This window comes from Dendropsophus ebraccatus, chromosome 7, assembly GCF_027789765.1.
Source record: "Dendropsophus ebraccatus isolate aDenEbr1 chromosome 7, aDenEbr1.pat, whole genome shotgun sequence".
NCBI classification, from domain to species: Eukaryota; Metazoa; Chordata; class Amphibia; order Anura; family Hylidae; genus Dendropsophus; species Dendropsophus ebraccatus.
This window is the reverse complement of record NC_091460.1, coordinates 111,738,699-111,759,556: the sequence shown is the minus strand read 5'-3', so window position 1 is coordinate 111,759,556 and position 20,858 is coordinate 111,738,699. Positions and strand designations below refer to the sequence as shown.

The 20,858-nt window shown below is 41.9% G+C and overlaps 1 protein-coding gene across 1 annotated transcript in view; it reads right to left on the bottom strand.

Annotated features, from left to right (window-relative positions):
- CCDC158 (coiled-coil domain containing 158) overlaps positions 1-18,034 on the bottom strand; it is a 46,064-nt gene extending 28,030 nt beyond the window's left edge. The window contains exons 1-10 of the mRNA XM_069976201.1: positions 17,929-18,034; positions 16,701-16,743; positions 15,914-16,062; positions 15,588-15,793; positions 14,357-14,466; positions 12,273-12,582; positions 7,563-7,636; positions 7,129-7,239; positions 6,230-6,332; positions 923-1,033 (exon numbers count right to left, since the gene is read on the bottom strand). Of these exons, the coding sequence (XP_069832302.1) occupies positions 923-1,033; positions 6,230-6,332; positions 7,129-7,239; positions 7,563-7,636; positions 12,273-12,582; positions 14,357-14,466; positions 15,588-15,793; positions 15,914-16,062; positions 16,701-16,743; positions 17,929-18,034 (1,323 nt within the window). The remainder of the gene's footprint in view (positions 1-922; positions 1,034-6,229; positions 6,333-7,128; positions 7,240-7,562; positions 7,637-12,272; positions 12,583-14,356; positions 14,467-15,587; positions 15,794-15,913; positions 16,063-16,700; positions 16,744-17,928) is intronic.
- Positions 18,035-20,858: the final 2,824 nt, after the last annotated feature.

Below are 20,858 nucleotides of genomic sequence, written 5' to 3'. Positions count from 1 at the left end.
TTCTATATATAGTGCGCCCCTTGCTGGACACTCCATTGGAATTATACCCTGATTTGTGACATCACCGAATTTCTGAGAAATTGAAGTCTCCATGATCTACTAAATTAAGGGAAATAGCAGTATATGTGCATTTCCCATAATTAATGTACATTAGAATTTTGTCTAACTTTCCATAAGTAATAACATATCAAAAAATACTTTTGGCCAGACTTCTCCTTTAAATTAAAACTGTACTCAAGAGAAAAAAAAATGTTTTCAGATCAACTACTATCAGAAATTTATCAGAGATTTGTTTATATTTAAAAATCTCACATTGGTGTATTTTTTCCAGTCGGAAATAGTGCTCTTTGCTGCCACCTCTGTCCCTGGCAGGAACTATCCAGAGCAGTAGTGAATCCCCTCTCCTGCTTTGGACAGTTCCTGACATGGACAGAGGTGGCAGTAGAGCGCATTGTGTTAGACTGGAATGAATACTCCACATCCTGCAAGACATACAGAAGCTGAGAAGTACAGGAAGGCGTGAGATTTTAAAATTGAAGTAATTTACAAATCTGTATAGTTTTCTGACACCAATTGATTTAAAAACAACTTTTTTCCACTGGAGTATTTTTTGGCTGTTCTCACCCTTTAATTTATTCTAGTACTATTGGTGATAACACAGTATTAGAAAGTTGTATATCTTGGGGTAAGTTTTATTTCAATACCATTTACTGATACTAATAGCAGAATACCCCTTTAATAGTTGGATGGATTGAGTACACCAGAATGGGATCATACAGGGGATCCCCTTTCCACAAACTCCAAATTTTTCGAATACAGCATATGGACAGTCTAAATCTAGCATGCATTCATATCATGGTCTTCAGACAAAATAGTATTAGTCAAAGCATCAGAAATGTAGAGTAAGATCTTGTACTCCTACCTTTAGCTGCAGGAGGTGGTCCCCATACTCTTGCTTGCTCTGAGTATATTCATTTTGCAGGTCCTCTAGTGAACTTTTGGTAGATAATATTTGCTTTTTAAGCTCTTCTACCTACAGCACAAAGCAAAATGTATTAACAAATATAATAAAAGGTCGCAGTGTACTGTCATTTGGTTTTATGGTTCCAGTCACAGGTTGCAGATCTGGATCAAATAAAAAGGTATACAGATAGCATTCATTGAAGCCCTGATTTTATGAAATCATAAGAAAACTGACCAAAGAAAGGAATCAAAACAAATGAACACATCCAGCTGGCAAGAGAAACAGATATCTTGGCCTACAGCTGTTTAAAAGCTGTTTCGGCTTTGTCAAGGCCTTAACAAAGTGAGACTATTTGTGAAATGGCTTTAGAAGGTATCTGCTCCTCTCAACAGATGGATGTTTTACTATGCCCTGAATAAAGTTTACTAAGAGCCAAATGGTGCCGAGTGCTGAATGCTAAGCAGGGTCAGGGATGGGAAGAGAAGAGAAGAGAGGAGGCTTTTTGGCTTGCAACTGCAACAGGTAAGCATAGGCTCTTTTTTGTTTTTTATGTGTTAAGTTTGCTCATCTCTATTGGTGATCTTCGACCCAACAATTCTAGGACTTTTCCAGGACATACTAATAATACACTTAGCCTCATCAACTTTAAAGGGAACCTGTCACCAAGACAATGCTATATAATCTATCGCCATCATGTTATAGAGCATGAGGAACTGAGCAGATTGATATACATCTTTGTTGGAAAATATCCAGTATAACTTGTAGCATACTGATTGAAATCCCTGCTCATTCTGTGATAAGGAGTCAAGTGGGCGGTGTCATTCAATGGACTTGACTCTTTAGCATGGAAAATCAGAGGTTTGAATCAATAAATTACAAGTTATACATAATCTTTTTCCATAAATATATATACCAATCTGCTTGGCCTCCTCCTGTGCCTGATCCATTAAGGTTTACGCCTGGAAACAGATGTAAACCAGGCAAAAATCTACACCTGCTTCAGGTGTAGCCTGCCTGCACTGGGTGCAGACCCAGCCGCCTGTTTTAAGAGGAGCCTGCCGCTTAGAAAATCTGGCCAGGGGAAAGGGGGTGGAACTTCATTCAAGACTGGCATACTTACGTACGCCAGTCCTGATAAATTTCCCCCTGTATGTTTATGTATATCTGCACTAAACCTGAAGGCTGAAGATAAGTTAAAACTTGTAAATAAAGAAAAACAAACTTCACTGAAATAACTTGGTAGGGATTGCATCATAAGTGTCACCGGGTTACCATAGACTTTTGATAAAAAAAGAAACTTGCAATCCCCTAGTGGAGTGATGCAACCTGACTAAATATAGCATTGGCAGCTACGAGAATGATGGGCTGGAGTTTTGGTCTCTGGCCAAGACAGAGGAAAGGGCACAGGCCCCGAGCACACATGACTAGTGAGACCACTGTCAGCAGAGACCATACAAGATTAACACATACTGACATTTAGCAAGTGTAAAAATAAGAAGACAGATGCTACACTATGTATGTGTATATGTTATTTTACACACATTAGGTATACTTAAAGGATTTAGTATGGAATTTACAGGGAAAGTGAAAATTACAAATACATTTAGACTATCGATATCACGTTTATAGCTACTTTGAAGAGTCCCTGAAATATACCCTGACATACTTTTTCTTACTATATGCTTTTGTATGCAATAGCGTAGTCTACTAGGCTATTCAAAACTGCAAAAAAAAATGTACGCTGGCCTAATGCAGTCCACAATGTGCTCTCCTGTCATCGCATCTTCTACTCACCTATTTTCCCAGACCGGCCGGCTTCATGTTCACCAGAAGTGGCCTGGACTGCACGTCCGGTCTGTACGGGGAAATAGGTGAGTAGTAGATGCGGTGACAGGAGAGCACATTGTGGTCTCCTGTCATCTCGGCAGCTGGGAGCCGGGGGAAGGGATCCATACCAGGTGGGGCTCCGGCTAGGTGATCCATGCCGCGATCCTCCTCTGGATCGCGGCACGGATAGTGTGAATAAGGCCTAAAGTTTGTAAGAGACAGATAACAAAAATATCAGACACTGTGTGCACTGCAATTCTGAGAATTCATAGCTCAAGAGATTGACATATGGTGGAGGGCATGAAATATAAGTACTCATCCAGAGTCCAAAGTAACGCTGGATTTTAGTAATAATGTTTTTTTTTTAATTTGTCTAGCACACACAGATTCCAGAGCACTTTACATAGTTTTTGCCAATAATTGCTCCCTGCCCTATTAGGGCAATCTAAATTCACCTATCTGTATGCTTTGGGTGTGGGAGAAAACCAGAGTACCCGGAGGAAACCCACACAAACACGGAGAGAATATACAAACTCTTTGCAGATGTTGCCCCTGGTGGGATTTGAACCCAGGACTCCAGCGCTGCAAGGCTACCGTGCTTTATTGTAGGATAGACAATTGAAAGAGGGGAGGGGGCGCACAATCCTAAACTGGGTGCTTCCTATAACAGACCAATAACCAATTGTAGTTCAACAGAAAAGAACAGAGGTATGTTAAAAAAGGAGCACTCCCCCCCAAAAATGCAAAACTATGAAAATAGTTGAAGTTCCAAAAAATCAATAAAATGACATGGAAACAAAACATAATACCTATACACTATTTAAAAACACTTAAAATATCCACAACCATGAGGGACCCATACAATAAAAGGACCCCCGGGCCTGCAACACGGTAAACAGTGCAACCCACAGACCCTCCTCCTCCTATAGCATATAAAGTGCTAAGTGCTGAATAAGAAGGTGTGACCATATACCAATCAATCACCCACAGTGTGTACCATATTATACCACATACCATATAAAAAAATATATGAGTAAATAAACAAAATAAGCTAGTGCAAAAAAAAAAATTACAACACACACAAGTAAAAAAAAAGCAGTTATATCACCATTTAAAGGAGACCTGTCACCCCCCGTGTGCAGGTGAAGGCCGCCCAGAAGCATGGCGCGCGCGCTCCAGAGATGAGTCCGACACCCATAGAGAATGAATGGAGCCATTCATTCTCTATGGTCGTCGGACTCAACTCTGCAGCGCGCGCGGCTTCAGACAGGGATATCTTTGTCCCGGGAACGGCTGCAGGCGCAGTACTTTTAGAGAAGGTGTAAGTATAAGGGTCTCTATGGGGGGTCAGGCGGCCTTCACCACTGCACGAGGGGTGACAGGTTCCCTTTAAAGAGGGAGAGGAGAATACGTGTGGCGACCCATGATACCCTCCGCGTTACATCTCAACAGGAACTTTGTCAGGGTTTCTTGTTTTCTGTTGAACTACTTTATTGTAGAATACTCATAAAGAGCAGTGGGGCATAATGCAAATTGTAGGTGCATTTCACTGATAGGCAATGGTCTTAAAATGCTTCATTGGTGGACCGTTACAGCCCAAGGTCTCTGCTGTGCCGCAGATCCTGTCCCAGCTCAGTAACTGCTAAAGGCTGCCTTCAGCAGCCTGTAGCAATCGAGCGCCGAGAGCATCGGTAAAGGCAATACACAGGTACTGCATTGATCTCTATGAGCAATCACAGAAAAAACATATTTGGTATCGCCACATGCGGAATCGCCTGAATTATTAAATTATAACATTACTAGTCTAACACGGTAAATGGAGTAAGCGGACAGAATTGTTTCCAGGCTAAGTGGGGTATCAAGCCATTAGTAAATGTCTCTGGGTGGCCTCTATGCACATAAATAGCTCTTTGCACAATAGAAACACACTGACGACTACATGCTCTTCTTGAAGATTTGGTACATGATCGCTCATGCAGATTTACCAATGTATTGCCTGGCTATAAAGAGAATTCTGTCTACTGTAGGAGAATAATCCTGTAGGTCTATGAAAAGAAAGCAAGATTCCGAGTCATATGTGACCGGCATTCCAATCATATCATGTAGCTCCTAAGTTTCAGATCAGATGAAAGAATGAAATGGAGCTCTTACTTAATGCAAAGGTCAGGAGTGTTTGCCTGGAATGTGAGCAGGCTGGCCATGGCATAATAGATTTAATAAGTTAATGGCCTTGTCCCAAAAATCCGAAGCTGCCTATAACAGCTCATCAGACACTTTTATTTTTAATTGACGTATGCAGTGTTTGGCCACAACCACAACACATCTTTTTTTGGCCATTTGATATAAGGTTTTTCTTTACGGTCATTAGTTTGCGGCGCAATAACATCAATTATTTCAAAATGTTATTTTTAAAATAATGGCCGTCCAAAAAAAGTCAGAGTAAAAGGTCAGACTGATCTGTTCTCTAAATGCGAATAGCTATTTTATTTAAGTTGCATTTAACTCTTTCAGTTTTTATACGGTATTGTATATTTTAACGGATGAGGATGTGGATCCACTGGAACAAAGCAAACCATGGAAAACCTGCAGCGGGCTGGTCTTCACCAGAGCCTGCCACAGGCAACCCCCAGGTTCAGCTTGCTTGCAGTAGTGGGCGAGGTGCAACAGAGAGCAACATAGACAGGGCTCAGCCAGGAACAGCAGCAGGAACAGTGCAAGGGACAAAAACAAGGTCAGGAAAACGGGCTGGAACATAGTTACCAAAACAGGAAGAAACACAGTCGGGAATAGGGCGGGAATCCGGTCACGACACACTTTAATGGGGGTAGGGACACAGAGGCTCCAACAGAGGAGCCAGGGCAGGTTGGAACTATTTATACACATGTGCGGCTTAGCAGCAGCTTATTAAGGGCACACTGGCCCTTTAAATCTCACTGAGCTGGAGATAGGGAGACTGGAGATAGGGACATGCGTCAGCAAAGAAAGAAGACGCCAGGAGCAGAGATGGGTAGGCGAGAGGGGGCCGGACTGCAGACGGACTCCAGTCCAGACATTTGGCACGCAGTTTCCGCTGGGTTAAGGAAGCGAGTGTGGCGGTTGCCCATGGTCAGGGTCGGTGCAGCAGCCATGACACCTGTGATGAATGAAGTAAACCAACTTTTCCCTTACACACGTCAACTTGGTTATTGGTTAAAAGGCGGGGTTAAAAGGTGGGGCGGTGCACTGATTGGTTGAGCAGGACACCAGGGAGCGAGGAGCCTGAGAAGCGAGCAGGTGCACAGGTTAAGTGGGAAGGGGCTTTACATACTTGCAGCGGAATGAAAAATCCACTGCGAGTATGTAACACCATATAAAATGGCAGTACTGGGAATCGCTGTGGATTTTGCAGATTCATGTAAAGGCACCCTAATTATTTGATAAATTATTATATTCTCTTACCTTGTCTTTATAAGCTTTCTTATTACTTCTCAGGTCACACTGCAACTGGGACACACTTGATTCCAGACTGGCTATATGTTCCTCATGCTTCACATTCTGATCACTGATAAAAGAAACAGTAAAAAGTTATTTGAAAAGTCCTGTCAGGTAAATTATGTGCAGCCAATAACAGAACATTAAAGTAAATGTCCTCTCCCTGTCTCTGTTTATTGTCATTGTTTTATCTAAACAGGTTGAAAATTCTGCACTTATTTCCCAATACATCTTATAATAATGGCCGTCATTTGATGTTAAAATAAAGGCCGTTGGGTTAATTCTTCAATCATAAACATTAAAGTCTATAGAAACAACAGCTGTTGGTTCACACAATGTATAAAATAAGGGCCACTGTTCACATTGGCCGTCAAATTAATTATTGCTATTCGTATTATTAGTCATTATTCGTGGCTGTTATTGCACGAGCAGTGGCCGTTATTTTAAGGTGTTCACACACATTTTTGTTTTCACTGTCCTTTCACCATAATTTATCACTATATTTAATGGGACTTTAAAATAGCAACACTCAAAAGGCGGCCATGGCGAACATAAACTTAAAAAATGTACCAACGGCTGTCATTGCAATGATGGCTGCCAAAGTAGGTTAAATGACGTCCGTTATTTAATACTCAAAATAAGGGCCGTGGCTTTGGACATTGAATAATGGCCACTGAACAAATAAGCAAACTTTATGCCACACTCTCCACTTAGGCCTTATTCACATGTGATTTCACAGATCCCGGAGTAAAAATAATGAACCTTTATGCGGACCTGAAAAATCACAGAACGTGTGAATAAGGTCTTAGAGAACAAAATGTTAAGGAAATCCAGTTACATTTATACAAGTGAAAACCTGGCCTTACTGAGATGTTTCCAACTGAGTCTGGATGCTCTCTGCATGACTTCTGACAGCATTCAGTTCAGCAGCCAACAGCGCCCTCTCCTGTTCATGTTCATTCACTAGATTGTCATATCTGATTAAAGAGAAGAAAAAAAAACCTATATAAATTTAAATTAGACCAATCAGATCTGAATGCAAATTGTACATCTACCATTTTTCATCGGTAAGTGTGTGAAAGAAAGGTGAACTAGTGAACTATGAGCATTTATAAGTGATTAGGATTTATAGGTGCCCTCCTTATGAGCAGAACAAATGGCACATTGACCATAGGCATAGGGCGAACTCCACCTATTTTGGGGACTATTTTCCACTGTTTTCAAGATCACTGGGGATCACTCATAATCTTGTTACCCTCTATCCCGAGCATAGGGGATAGCTTTGGAGTTGGGAACGCACCTTTCTTGAAACTGCTTCAGGTAGGCCTCCTTCTCTCTTAATTCTCCTTTCAGAAAATGAAGTTGATCTTCTGCCTGTAACATACAGAAAAGTTGTATTTTATGAAATGAAAATATTTGTTCAATCGAACAGATTTGGCTTAACCCTTTAAGGACAGAGCCCAAAATGGCCTTAAAGGGGTATTCCCCCCAAAATTATTTTTGCATTAATACATTGCCCACCCGTAGCTTTCCATCTTTCCAATATCAATTTATTACGAATTCTGCACAGTTTTGCTGTTATCCAAATGCATTCACCCCCACCAAACAGATAGAGTCATCAAATCTAAGTCCACTCTGACACGCTCCCTGCTCCTGGCCCGCACCCTCCGAGACGGCATCACGTGTCCTCCCTCTCTTCAATGGGCCGGGTTAGCACTTCTAACCCAGCCAATCTGAAGAGAAGGAGGACACTGACGGGGATGGCTGATGTTAGAGAGGGAGATAGTGATCAGTGCAGCTTTCACCGTCTCCCTCTCTAACAGCAGCCACCCCCGTCACCCATACCGTGTGCCCCCCCAGCCCCGGAGCACTCTGTGCCCTCCAGTGCTCCCCTGCACTGTTCCCCCTGACTGCGCTCACACTGACAGCGCTCACCCGCGGCAACCCCCCCTCCTCATCCGCGGGCATTCCCCACCGCCCGATCTCATCATGCACCCGCGGCAGCACCCGACCCCCCACCCCCCACCCCGTCTCACCCGCGGCAGCACCCGACCCCCCACCCCGTCTCACCTGCGGCCATCACCACCCCTGTCTCACCCATGGTCCCCCTCTCACCCGCGGCAGCATCACTGAGCTGCGGGAGGCCTCGGAAGAGCAGGGAGACTGGGATGGTGCTACCGCGGGTGAGGGGGGGGGGTAACGTGTGCCATGGGTGAGGCCGGGGTGGCGATGGCCGCCCGTGAGACGGGGTGGGGGGGGTCGGGTGCTGCCGCGGGTGAGGGGGGGGAGGGGACCATGGGTGAGACAGGGGTGGTGATGGTCGCAGGTGAGACGGGGTGCTGGGTCGGGTGCTGCCGCGGGTGAGACGGGGGGAAGGAACGTCCCGCGGGTGAGACCGGGGGCGGGGGGAGTAACATGCTGCCACGGGTGAGACCGGGATGGTAATGGCCGCAGGTGGGGGGGGAGGTTGGGGGTCGGGCAATGTCGCAGGCTACATCTTGAACACCAACTCAGCTCTGCTACATCCCCAACATCAACTCAGCTCTGCTACATCTTCAACACCAACTCAACTCTGCTAAATCCCCAACTCAGCTCTGCTACCTTCCCAACACCAACTCAGCTCTGCTACATCCAAAACACCAACTCAGCTCTGCTACATCCCCAACACCAACTCAGCTCTGCTACATCTTGAACACCAACTCAGCTCTGCTACATCCCCAACACCAACTCAGCTCTGCTACATCTTCAACACCAACTCAGCTCTGCTACATCCCCAACACCAACTCAGTTCTGCTACATCCCCAACACCAACTCTGCTCTGCTACATCCCCAACACCAACTCTGCTCTGCTACATCCCCAACACCAACTCTGCTCTGCTACATCCCCAACACCAACTCTGCTCTGCTACATCCCCAACACCAACTCAGCCCTGCTACATCTTCAACACCAACTCAGCACTGCTACATCTTCAACACCAACTCAGCTCTGCTACATCTTCAACACCAACTTAGCTCTGCTACATCCCCAACACCAACTCAGCTCTGCTACATCCTCAACACCAACTCAGCTCTGCTACATTCTCAACACCAACTCAGCTCTGCTGCATCTTCAACACCAACTCAGCTCTGCTACATCTTCAACACCAACTCAGCTCTGCTACATCTTCAACACCAACTCAGCTCTGCTATATCCCCAACACCAACTCAGCTCTGCTACATCCTCAACACCATCTCAGCTCTGCTATATCCGTATGACCATCTCAGCTCTGCTACATCCTCAACACCATCTCAGCTCTGCTATATCCGTATCACCATCTCAGCTCTGCTATATCCGTATCACCATCTCAGCTCTGCTATATCCGTATCACCATCTCAGCTCTGCTATATCCGTATCACCATCTCAGCTCTGCTATATCCGTATCACCATCTCAGCTCTGCTACATACTCAACAGCATCTCAGCTCTGCTATATCCGTATCACCATCTTAGCTCTCCTACATCCTCAACAGCATCTCAGCTCTGCTACATCCTCAACAGCATCTCAGCTCTACTACACAATCATCAGACATAAGCATTGCATGATGGGAAATGTAGTTTCCTATCTTGATAATAGACCATCTTTTAGAAAAACTTGTAACTCTGGAACGGCAGCAGCTAGAAAGACAGGGGACGGCTCAAAATACTCAGGGGGGCTTGGTGAGTAAGACCAGCTAGGTTTGGGAGCATTTCATTTTTTTTGCTCTTGGGGGGAATACCCCTTTAAGGACCAGGACAATTTTCAGTTTAGCGGTTTCGTTTTTTTCCTCCTCACTGTCTAAGAGCTATATAACATTTTCAAGTTACTGGGCCATGTAAGGGCTTGTATTTTTTTCAGGAACAGGTACTTTGTAAAGGTGCCTTTTGATCTACCGTACCATGTATGATGGAACTCCCAAAATATCATTTATGGGGTGAAATTGGGGAAAAAAATTAAATTCTGCAAAATGTGTATGGGATGTGTATGGGGGGAGGGGTTATGTAATGCACTTTACAGTAAAACTGACATGATATCTTTATTCTATAGGTCAGTCTGAATACAGTGATATGCAGTTTATATAGCTTTTCTAATGTTATACTATTTTTATTATTATTTTTGCAAATAAGTGTGATTACAATGGCCCTTTTTTGACTCTTATAGCGTTTCTATTTTTTCACATACAGGGCTGTATGGGGGGTCATTTTTTGTGCGCCATGATCTCTAGTTTTTATTAATACCATATTTGTGTAGATGAGACATAACTGATCAATTTTTATTAATTTTATTTTAAATAAAATGTAATAAAATCCTGGTGTTTTATTACCACTTTTTGTTTACGCCGTTAATCGTGCAAGAACAATTTTGATTTATTTTAATAGATCGGACAATTATGCACGATATGGTGTATAATATGTTTATTTTTATATGTTTTATTTATAAAATGGGAAATAGGGTGACTTAAACTTTTATTGGGGGAGGGGCTATGTCACCTTTTTTTTAACTTTTTAAATTTTATTTTTTTACACTTTTTATGTCCCCTTAGGGGACTTTAACATTTTTGCATTACATTACATACACTGATCATTGCTATGCCATAGTGTAGCATTGAACAGTGTAATCTGCGATCATTGCATAGAGCCTGCCTGTGCAGACTCTATACATGGATCGCCGATCTGACTGCTGGGAGGAAGGTAAGGGACCTCTGGTAGTCAGATAGAAGGATCGGAACCCCCGCAGTCACACTGCGGGGGTCCCGATCAGTCAGTGACAAGGGCACAGCTGCGGTGGCCCGTCATTAACAGAGAGGACCTGGCTGCAAATAGCAGCTGGTCCCTACAGGCTTTAAGGTGAGCTCAGCTCCTGAGCTCACTTTAAAGCGCATCCGGACTCCATGACGTACAGGTCCTTAAGGGGTTAAAACATGGTGGAGTGAGGGCACCTGTGATTAGGAACTATTAGGCAATGTTTACACAACATATTCATTTAATTAACAACGACCGTTCTTTTCAGTGAAAAGAATGTCCGTTGGTAATTAAATCAATGTAACAACTGCCATAGTGTATATACACAGTATACACTATGGGCGTTATTGTACTGCGGCCGCAGATAATAACAAGTATGTCTATTTTCTACGGCCGCAGTTCCGCGAAAAGCAACCGTAGAAAATAGTTGCGCACACTATGTATAGTACGGGTGCCAGCCATACTTTACATTGTGTGTAATGCTTAAAGCGACTCTACCCACAGTCTGACCCCCCCCCCCCCCCCCCCCCAAACCACTTATACCTTCGGATAGCTGCTTTTCATCCAAGATCTGTCCTGCGGTCCGTTCTGCAGGTGATGCAGTTATTGTGATAAAATTTTAAACTTACAACCCGGTGCCCTACGGGCGTATCTGTGCCCTTGCTCTGCACCACCCCTCCGTCCCTCCCCCCCATTTTCATCATTAGGAATGCCACTGGAACATTTACTTCTGTTTGAACATTGCACAGGTGTCTTAAAGATCCAGCCCATGTGCTGTGGTAACACAGGTGGTGACTAATAGGCAATCTGCCTGGGGCATTCCTAATGATGAGGAGGGCGGGGAGGAGGAATGGAGGGGTGGTGCAAAGTTAGGGCACAGATACGCCTGTAGGGTACGGAGCTGCAATTTTAAAAGTATTTTTTTTTATGACAATACCTGCATCACCTGCCAAACAGACCCCAGGACAGATCTTGGATTAAAAGCAGCTATCCGAAGGTACAAGGGGTTTGGGGGGGTCAGATTGTGGGTACAGAGTCACTTTAATTGGATTGCGGGCACACCCAAATGGGAAAAAATTGTTTTCTTGCAGCCGCAGGAACTTGTAATACAGCGGCCGTAGTTTGCTGCTGAATACAGCGGCTGTGTTGGAGACTCCTGGTCTTCACTTTGCACTGTGCCTTTTCTCTTAGTTTATGAGAGACATAACCTACAATTCAAGGAAAACTTAAAAAAAAAAAAAATGTTTACTTACAGGTTGCACTTTTCCTTTGAGAAAAGATACTTCCTCAGAAAGCTCCTGGAGGGTTTGGATCACAATTATCCCAAGGTTGCTAAGGTCTAGGTTGATGTCTGGCTTCTTGTTAGACTGCTCATTGTAGAGTAACAAGGCTTTGTGGGTGTCCTGCAGTATTTGATCCTGTTTCTGTAATTTCTCTTTCAGTAGTTCAGTGTAAACCCGGGCCTGTTTCAGCATCTCCTCCTGAATCACATTAGTGGTCTCTAGTTCTTGCATTTTGACATCTAGTTTATTTCCTTGTTCTTGGCTAATTGAACTTTTTGGTCTGTGTAAAAGATTTGTAAATTAAACAAACAATTTCTACAATGATCTAATCCCCATCATTTACTTGCCAGTACAGAAAATGATACTTTCCCTTCAAGGACATTCATTTTGAAATAGAGATGTCTTTTGAAATAGAAATGACTAGCTAAAAGGATACTCCAGCAAAAAAAAAATCTTTCTAATAAACTGATGTCAGAAAGTTATACAGATTTGTAATCTACTTCTGTTTAAAAATCACCAGTCTTCCACTACTTATCATCTGCTGTATGTTAGACAGGTAAGCAATGCTATATGCTTCTGGAGCAGATTATTTTTTTTTTTAACCTCTACCTGGAGTTCCCCTTTAATGATTAATAGTTAATGATTGGTGGGAGTTTTATGGTACTTTTACACGGAACGATTGATCGTTCGTTTTTGCACGATAACGGTCGAATTCGAATGATAATCGTACGTGTAAACGCAGCGAACGATCAAACGACGAGCAAAAAATCGTTCATTTTGATCTTTCAACATGTTCACAAATCATCGTTGATCATTCGCAAAAAATTCACAGATCGTTCAGTGTAAACAGTCTTTCAACGATTTCCCCTATGTGTGAGATGGGCTTAAACGATCGCATAGTGAATTTTCCGTACGATGTATCGTTCTGTCTAAACGCTGATCGTTTTAAAAAAAACAATGTTCATTCAAAATCGTTAATCGTGTAAAAGTACCATTAGCCCCCTGACCCTGATCATTTAAAGAATTGGCCTATGCTGTAGCTGTCTGCATGATGGGTATGCATGATCAATGATGTGCAGGAAAATGTGAAGGCACATCAGCACTTAGTTGACCCTAGTTGAAGCCCCAGAAAGACCCTGGTTGAAGTAATCAAAAAGTGATGGCATACCCTTGCAAATAACATTACTTCTGGAGGAAACTACCTGTTTACCTCTCAACCCTTATCAGGAGTTTGGATGCTCTAAAGAGACTGTTAACCCTTTGAGGACCAGGCCCAAAATGACCCATGGAACTGCACCAATTTTCATTTTTGCATTTTCGTTTTTTCCTCCTCCCATTCTAAGAGCTCTAGAACTTTCATATTTTTATCTAAGAGGTTAATGACAGGCTGCAGCGTGATCGCTGCTGTCTGGTATTAACGGTGAGGGCCCGGCTTCTCACTGCAGCCGGCCCCCACCTGCTATTAAGAGCGCTCCGTTCCGGAGAGCACTTCATAGCTCCCTAGAGACCCAGGACATAAATGTATGTCGAGGGTCGTCTGGTAACAGACTTCCAGGACATACATTTACGTCCAGGGTAGTCTAGGGGTTAATGCATCCAGTAGCCTAGGTGTATCAGAAAACCTCATTAGATTGATTTATAATTTGTACATGCCAGGATATAGATTTTGCAGTTAGGGTATGTGCACTACGGAATTAAAGGGGTTATCCAGCGCTACAAAAACATGGCCACTTTTCCCCCTACTGTTGTCTACAGTTCAGGTGTGGTTTGCAATTAAGCTCCATTTACTTCAATGGAACTGAGTTTCAAAACCCCACCCAAACTGGAGACAACAGTAGGGGGAAATTGGCCATGTTTTTGTAGTGCTAAATAACCCCTTTAAGCTAGGAATTTCAAGCAGAGACCACATGACGGATTCTGCTTGAAGTTCTGCCTGTCTATTGGCTCAGTGTGATTTCTCAAGCGCAATCCATGATCTGCCCAAAGAATTGACTCTGCTTGAAATTCCTCACTTTATTCCATAGTGTGTACATACCCTATCACTAATTCCTTACCTTGTGTCAACCTCTGCTGCTCTCTCTCTCATCAATTCCTGAATTTTCAGATGTATCCCACCAGTGGACTGCCTTATTTGAGGTTGTTGTAGGCCTTCAAAATGATTGCTCTAAGAGAAATACAGAAAATGTTTTGTATGAGACTAGTCCGACTCCACAGACTCCTAACATTATGGGGGGGGGGGGGGGGGATTTATGAAGACCGCCATACTTGTATGCTTGTCTTAAATTAGGCCCCACCCTCTTTTCCATGGCCAGATTGACTAAGAAGTTCTAAGACCTTGCCGAACCCGAACATTTTGGCCTCTCCACTCAGCACTAGTAACTATCATTCTTTCTTTTTTAGGGTGGCATGATACACATTCAAGCTTCCTGGCAACTCTATAGCCTGCTGCCTAAGGGCCCTATTCCACCGGACGGTTATCATTCAGATTATCGTTAAATTGTTCCAATCTAAACGATAATCGTTCGGTTGAAATGCAGTTAATGATTAACGACCGAACGAGAAATCGTTGATCGCCTTATAAGGCCTGGACCTATTTTTATAGTTGCTCGTTCGCAAATCGTTCGCATTGAATAAGATGTCGTTCAGTCGTTCGCAGTAGATACGAACGCAATAGCGAAGAAATAGCGAAGAAAAAACTATTGCAAATACGATCATAAGTAACGACTATCGTTCCATGGAAATGAGTGAACGTTTTCAGGTCTTTCACAATAGAGGTCGTTTGAGATCGTTAATTCTTAATGATTATGCGAACGATAATCGTCCGGTGGAATAGGGCCCTAAGGGTCCATTTACACAGAAAGATTATCTGACAGATTATCTGCCAAAGATTTGAAGCCAAAGCCAGGAATGAATTTAAAAAGTTTAAAAATTTCAGGCTTTCCTTTATGACCCGATCTCTGTTTATAGTCTGTTCCCGGCTTAATCTGTCAAATAATCTTTCTGTGTAAATGGACCCTTAGTAAGTGGTGCTGAAGCAATATGGAAATTAACGGAAGTCCCATAGACTTGATTAATTATTGACCTCCATGCATCTCTCACTTCCTGGAAGTATTATAAAAATGTGAAGGCATACAGCAGCTGACCTGTCTGTATAACCTTCTGGCCCAAATTGATTTGAAAACAATTTTTCCTCCGGAGTACCCCTTAAAAATTTTCATGGTCTATTTTAAAATCCATGATGATCCTAAATTTAGAGAACAGTGATTGGAGCTGCCGAAGACTTACTTGTTCAAACCTTCTTTGTAAATCCCTAAACAACGAAGAACAGGGAGCGCCAGCCAAGGTATTTTGCATTAGGTTTGATTGTCTGGATAACCAGGTGTCCTCTGGGTCCACTGTTAGTCCGGTGTATGGAGTTTTTTGTGATATTAAATTATGAAGTGGGACTGATGAAAGGGAGACTGGATTGCTTGTTACTAAAGTAGATGATTCTGAATAAAGAAAAAATATAATTTAATTTGTATTATGGGACAGAGATCTCATTTTTGTAGGTAACGCTCCATGCTTATTTCTGAAATAAACTAGCTTTTTAGCATAGATCCATTACCAACCTCTAGTCGCATTATTGTTATTTGTAGTGCTAGACTTGTAGCATTGCTCCCGATAGGATATTGATAGCTGATTTATAGTGTTCTGTGTAGCCTTTTCAACTTCTTTTTGTAGTTTCTGGATCTCTTTTGTTTGCTCCTCCAACTCTGACCTAAGGAATTAAAAAATATGGCAACTGTAGGCCTGTTCACACTAAGGCTGGGTTCACACTACGTTTTTGCAATCCGTTTTTTCATCCGCTTTTTTGCAAAAACACATGGTGAAAACGGATGCATTTGTGTGCATGTGTTTTGATTCGTTTTTTCATTGACTTCTATTTAAAAAAAAAAAAAAAACGAATTAAAACATTAAAACACATCCGTTTTTTTTAACGGACACAAAAGTAAGGTCAACTACTTTTTTGTGTACGTTAAAAAAAACTGATGCGTTTTGATGCTTTTTTTTTGTGATGGAAGTCATTGGAAAAACGGATCAAAATGAATGCACACAAATGCATCCGTTTTTTCTATCCATTTTGCATCCGTTTTTTTGCAAAAACGGATTGCAAAAACGTAGTGTGGACCCAGCCTAAGCAAAAGTGGCAGGATTTCAAACAGAGCTCGCACCGCGGACGTCACTTGAAATTCCACCTGCCCCATTGTTTTAATGGGATTCCTCCTCTCAAAGAATTGAATTGTTTGAATGTCAAACAATAAGATGACATTTGTATCAATATTATTAGTAACATCTATAGGTTTTGTGGAAATAATAATAATTGTGTTTGAATATTTTTACATTGTAAAACCATACCTTAATGCTAGGAGATTTTTGCTGGCCATTGCCTTGGTAATACCTGAAAGAGAATAGAATAAACATGCACAATAAAACCTGATAATAGGCTACACCAACTATGGATGACATATAGCAAGCATAACAACACTGACACTTTTTCCTCTATTCTCTTCTGTCATTTTCACAGAAAAAAAGCCAATGATTTCTGGATATAGCTGGAAGAAACACATAGCTTAGCACCTTTCTTCCTGGCTTGTTTGGATCTCGGTCTTACTAGACTTACAATGGAGTCCATTTCATGCAGTGAGATGGAAACTGCAGTGAGCCAGAGAGTGAAGCATATAACTGTGCACTTCTCCCTGCTTATTTTACAACACACAGACCCTTAACTGATAAAAAACATTTGACATCTCTCCAGATGTATATGGTTAGCCTCCGTCAGTTTCACAACGATAGAGGTCTGTTTCTTCCACTACTTATTAGTTACTGACTGTATTTCCTGCAGGAAGCGATGTATTTTTTTCCAGCCTGCAAAGGAAAGGTTCTCTATGAGGATTTGCTGCTGCTCTGGACAGTTCTTGTCACAGACAGAGGTGGCAGCAGAGAGCATTGTGTCAAACTGGAAAGAATACACCACTTCCTGCAGGACATATAGCAGCTAATAAGTACTGGAAGTACCCCTTTAATGTTAGAACAGAATCCTGAAAAAAAAAAAAAACAGCAATAGAAACGCCAGCAGACAGATATTAGATTTTTTTGTGGTGTTTTTCTCTCCTCTCTGGTATTTTTGAGGTTCTGTGGCATTTTTTTCAAAAATGCAGCATGCTGGGGGTGGGGTGTTTTTTTTTTGTTTGGAGAACAATGGCGTTTTTTCTACTGTAGACTTTAATGGGATTGTTCTGGTTGTCTCAAAAATACACATGTCGTTTTTTTTTCTCTGGTGTTTTTGTCACCTTGTGTGGTCCAGCAGCTTGTGATGGCAAAGGGAAAAAAAAGCTCAGCACACAAAAACGCCTAAACCACAAAAAAAGATCATTCACATATAAAGTCAAAAACGCCAGAAGGAAAACAAAAACAAAAAAAAACACCATGTACCGCATTGGTGTTTTTTTTTTTTACCTAATAAACTCCAGGCAAAAAGTGTGTATGAGTGCACCCTCACAGTGCTGTCAGTTCGCAGCTGAGAAACACTAATCTAAATGAATGAATAAACAACTGTAAAAACGCAGTGTGAACCCAGCCTTACGTTCACACATAATATTTCCGTCAGTCATTTGGTCTTTGGTCTTTTTTCCACCAAAACCAGGAGTGGGTTGAATACACAGGAACTGTGCAAATCTTTCCAATATCATTTTGCCCTTTCAGTTCCACTCACTGACCAAAAGACTGACGGAAATACTATGTGTGAACATAGCCTTCTAGTGCATTGCTGGAATAGAAAAAAGTTTACTCCTCCTTCCACAACAAAATAGATGCAGGTGCACAGACAGGGGTGAAAGAGGGCAGATCTGCTGCCGGATTTACTGCACACATCCATGATTAATATCGTCATAAGGAGCAGAGAACAGAACATCACCTGTGCTGGGGCCAACCGGTAACAGCTCACATACAGGATTCTATGCATTGTACGGTGACACATGATATTCCCCCAGCCCCCACTCTATTGTGTGCCATTGGTTTGACTAGAATGCTTCCTTGTCTCTATGGTGATGGTCAATAGAACCCGCCCATCTCCAATGTTCTTAAATTGAATAGGTAAAGTATCAGGCTTCAAGGGAAGGGGGTGTCCTTACAAGAAAACAACAGGTTGCTGTACTGCCTACCTGCTTACATGTAAATAGATGGGTTTATTGCAGGTTACAAACTGACACATAGGGAGGCTAGTAAGAGAGCGGATGTAACATAATAACATATTACACTCTCTCAGTGTCAGGGAGAAACAGACTGATTCATGACTATGAAACTATAACGTAAGATGTGGCAGTCCATCCTATAAATGTAGGATTCTTTACACAGTGTCAGACACAATATTTTTTTAGTACATGCAGATATAGTTTATTTCTATTATTATTATTATTATTATTATTATTATTATTATTATTATTAATAATAATAATAATTATTATTATTATTATTTATTTTTGAAAAGTGCCACTTGTGACTTTCATTAAAGAAACTTGGAAATCCTACACTTATATTAAAGTGTAGGATTAAAAGTGCCATAAGTAAAAAAAATAAAATAAAATAAAAAAAAAAAAACGACTTTAAAGTTCACACATAGTATATATGCTGCAAGTTTCACTCAAGGAAATCCATGTGTTTCTCTGCATAAAATCTGCTGTGGATTTGAAGCTGTTAAGTGCAGTTTATTATATTCAATCACCCCCCCCCCCCCCCCCCATCCTTGGCCATAAATATATAAAACTCCCCTGTCCGGACCACCCCTTTATATATGTCATTTACACACCTAGATTCTGTTTTAAAATCCCCAGCACAAAGCAAAGTCTGAACTGAAGTCTAAGCCTACAGTGTGTAGATGCAATAACTGAAATGCAGGGCGGCCATAGAAAACATGGGATTGTCGCCTACCACAATAAGCACAAGGAACAGGTGCATCAAACAATAGAGGGCAAATCTCCTGTCAACTTCACTGCACTTCTCCAGCAGATGCCTCGCTATGTATAATACAGTCAGCACCATCCATAAGGAGCAGCAGAGGAAGAAACATCACCTGTAGCCAGCAACAATCCAGAATTCTATGTTGTACACTGTATGACAATACAATCCCCCACCCTGCATCCTGCCGTTGGCTGGGCTAGGACGCTGCATTGTTTCTATGGAGACTTCCCAAGCCTGCAGGCTGGAACCCGCCCATCTCCAGAGCTTTTCTATTGACTGGGTAGTTGGAAAAGTATCAGGCTCCTGTCTGTATGGGGCAGGAGAGGGGTAAACAGGCACATCAAATTTTATCCAGCTTTTAACCCCTTAAGGACAGAGCCTGAAATGGCCTTAAGGACACAGACAAATTTTATGAATATGACCTGTGTCACTTTATTCATTAATAACTTCGGGATGCTTTTACCTATCCGGTTGATTCTGAGATTGTTTTCTCGTAACATATGGTACTTTACATTTCTGGTAAATTGGAGCAGATACTTATAACGAATCTTTATGAGAAAATCCAAAATAACGTGAAAAATTGTGAAAAAAATGCATTTTTCCAACTTTGAAACTTTTTTGATTATACAGAAAATGGTTATACCACATAAATTATATATTAAATAGCATTATCAACATGTCTACTTTATGGGGGCGGCATTTATTAAACTATATTTCATTTTTTTTAGACAATAGGAAGCTTAAAACATTAGCAGCAAATTTCCAAATTTTCAGTAAAATGTCAAAATCAGATATTTTTAGGGACCTGTTCAGGTTTAAAGTGTATTTGAGGGGACTGTATGTTAGAAAGCCCCACAAAGCACCCCATTTCAGAAACTGCACCCCCCAAACTCTGCAAAAGCACATCCAGAAAGTTTATTAACCCTTTAGGAGAGTCACAAAAATAAAAGCTAAGTGTGTAAGAAATTTGAAAATCTTAATTTTCTGTGCAGAGATTTTATTGTAATCCAATATTTTTCATAATTATAAACCTATTCCCAGAGAAATACACCCCAATATTGATTGCCCCGTTTCTGCAGTTTATAGAAATACCCCATATGTGGCCCTATTGCGCTATTTGACGCAACCACAAGCCTCATATATAAAGGAGCGCCTAGTGAATTTCAATGCCTCCGTTATACTTGGTCATTTTTGACTGTACCACTTCAGCTTGGCAGAGGCTCTGGGGTGCCAAAACACTGGAAACTACACCCCTCAAGGAATGTAACAAGGGGTGCGGTGAGCACCTGGACCCCACAGGTGCTTCACAGATTTTCAGAACAATGTGGTGTAAAAAAGGAAAAAAATCAAGTTTTTACACTAAAATGTTGTTCTAGCCTTCAATTTTCATTTTTACAAGGGGATAAAAGAAAAAAAAAACACCAAACGTGTAGGGCAGTTTCTACTGAGTACGGAAATACCTCACATGTGGACATGAAGTGCCAAGCGGGCGCAGGACGATTCTCCAAAGGGAAGGAGCGCAAATTGGCTTTTGGAAGCTGGATTTCATTGGAATGG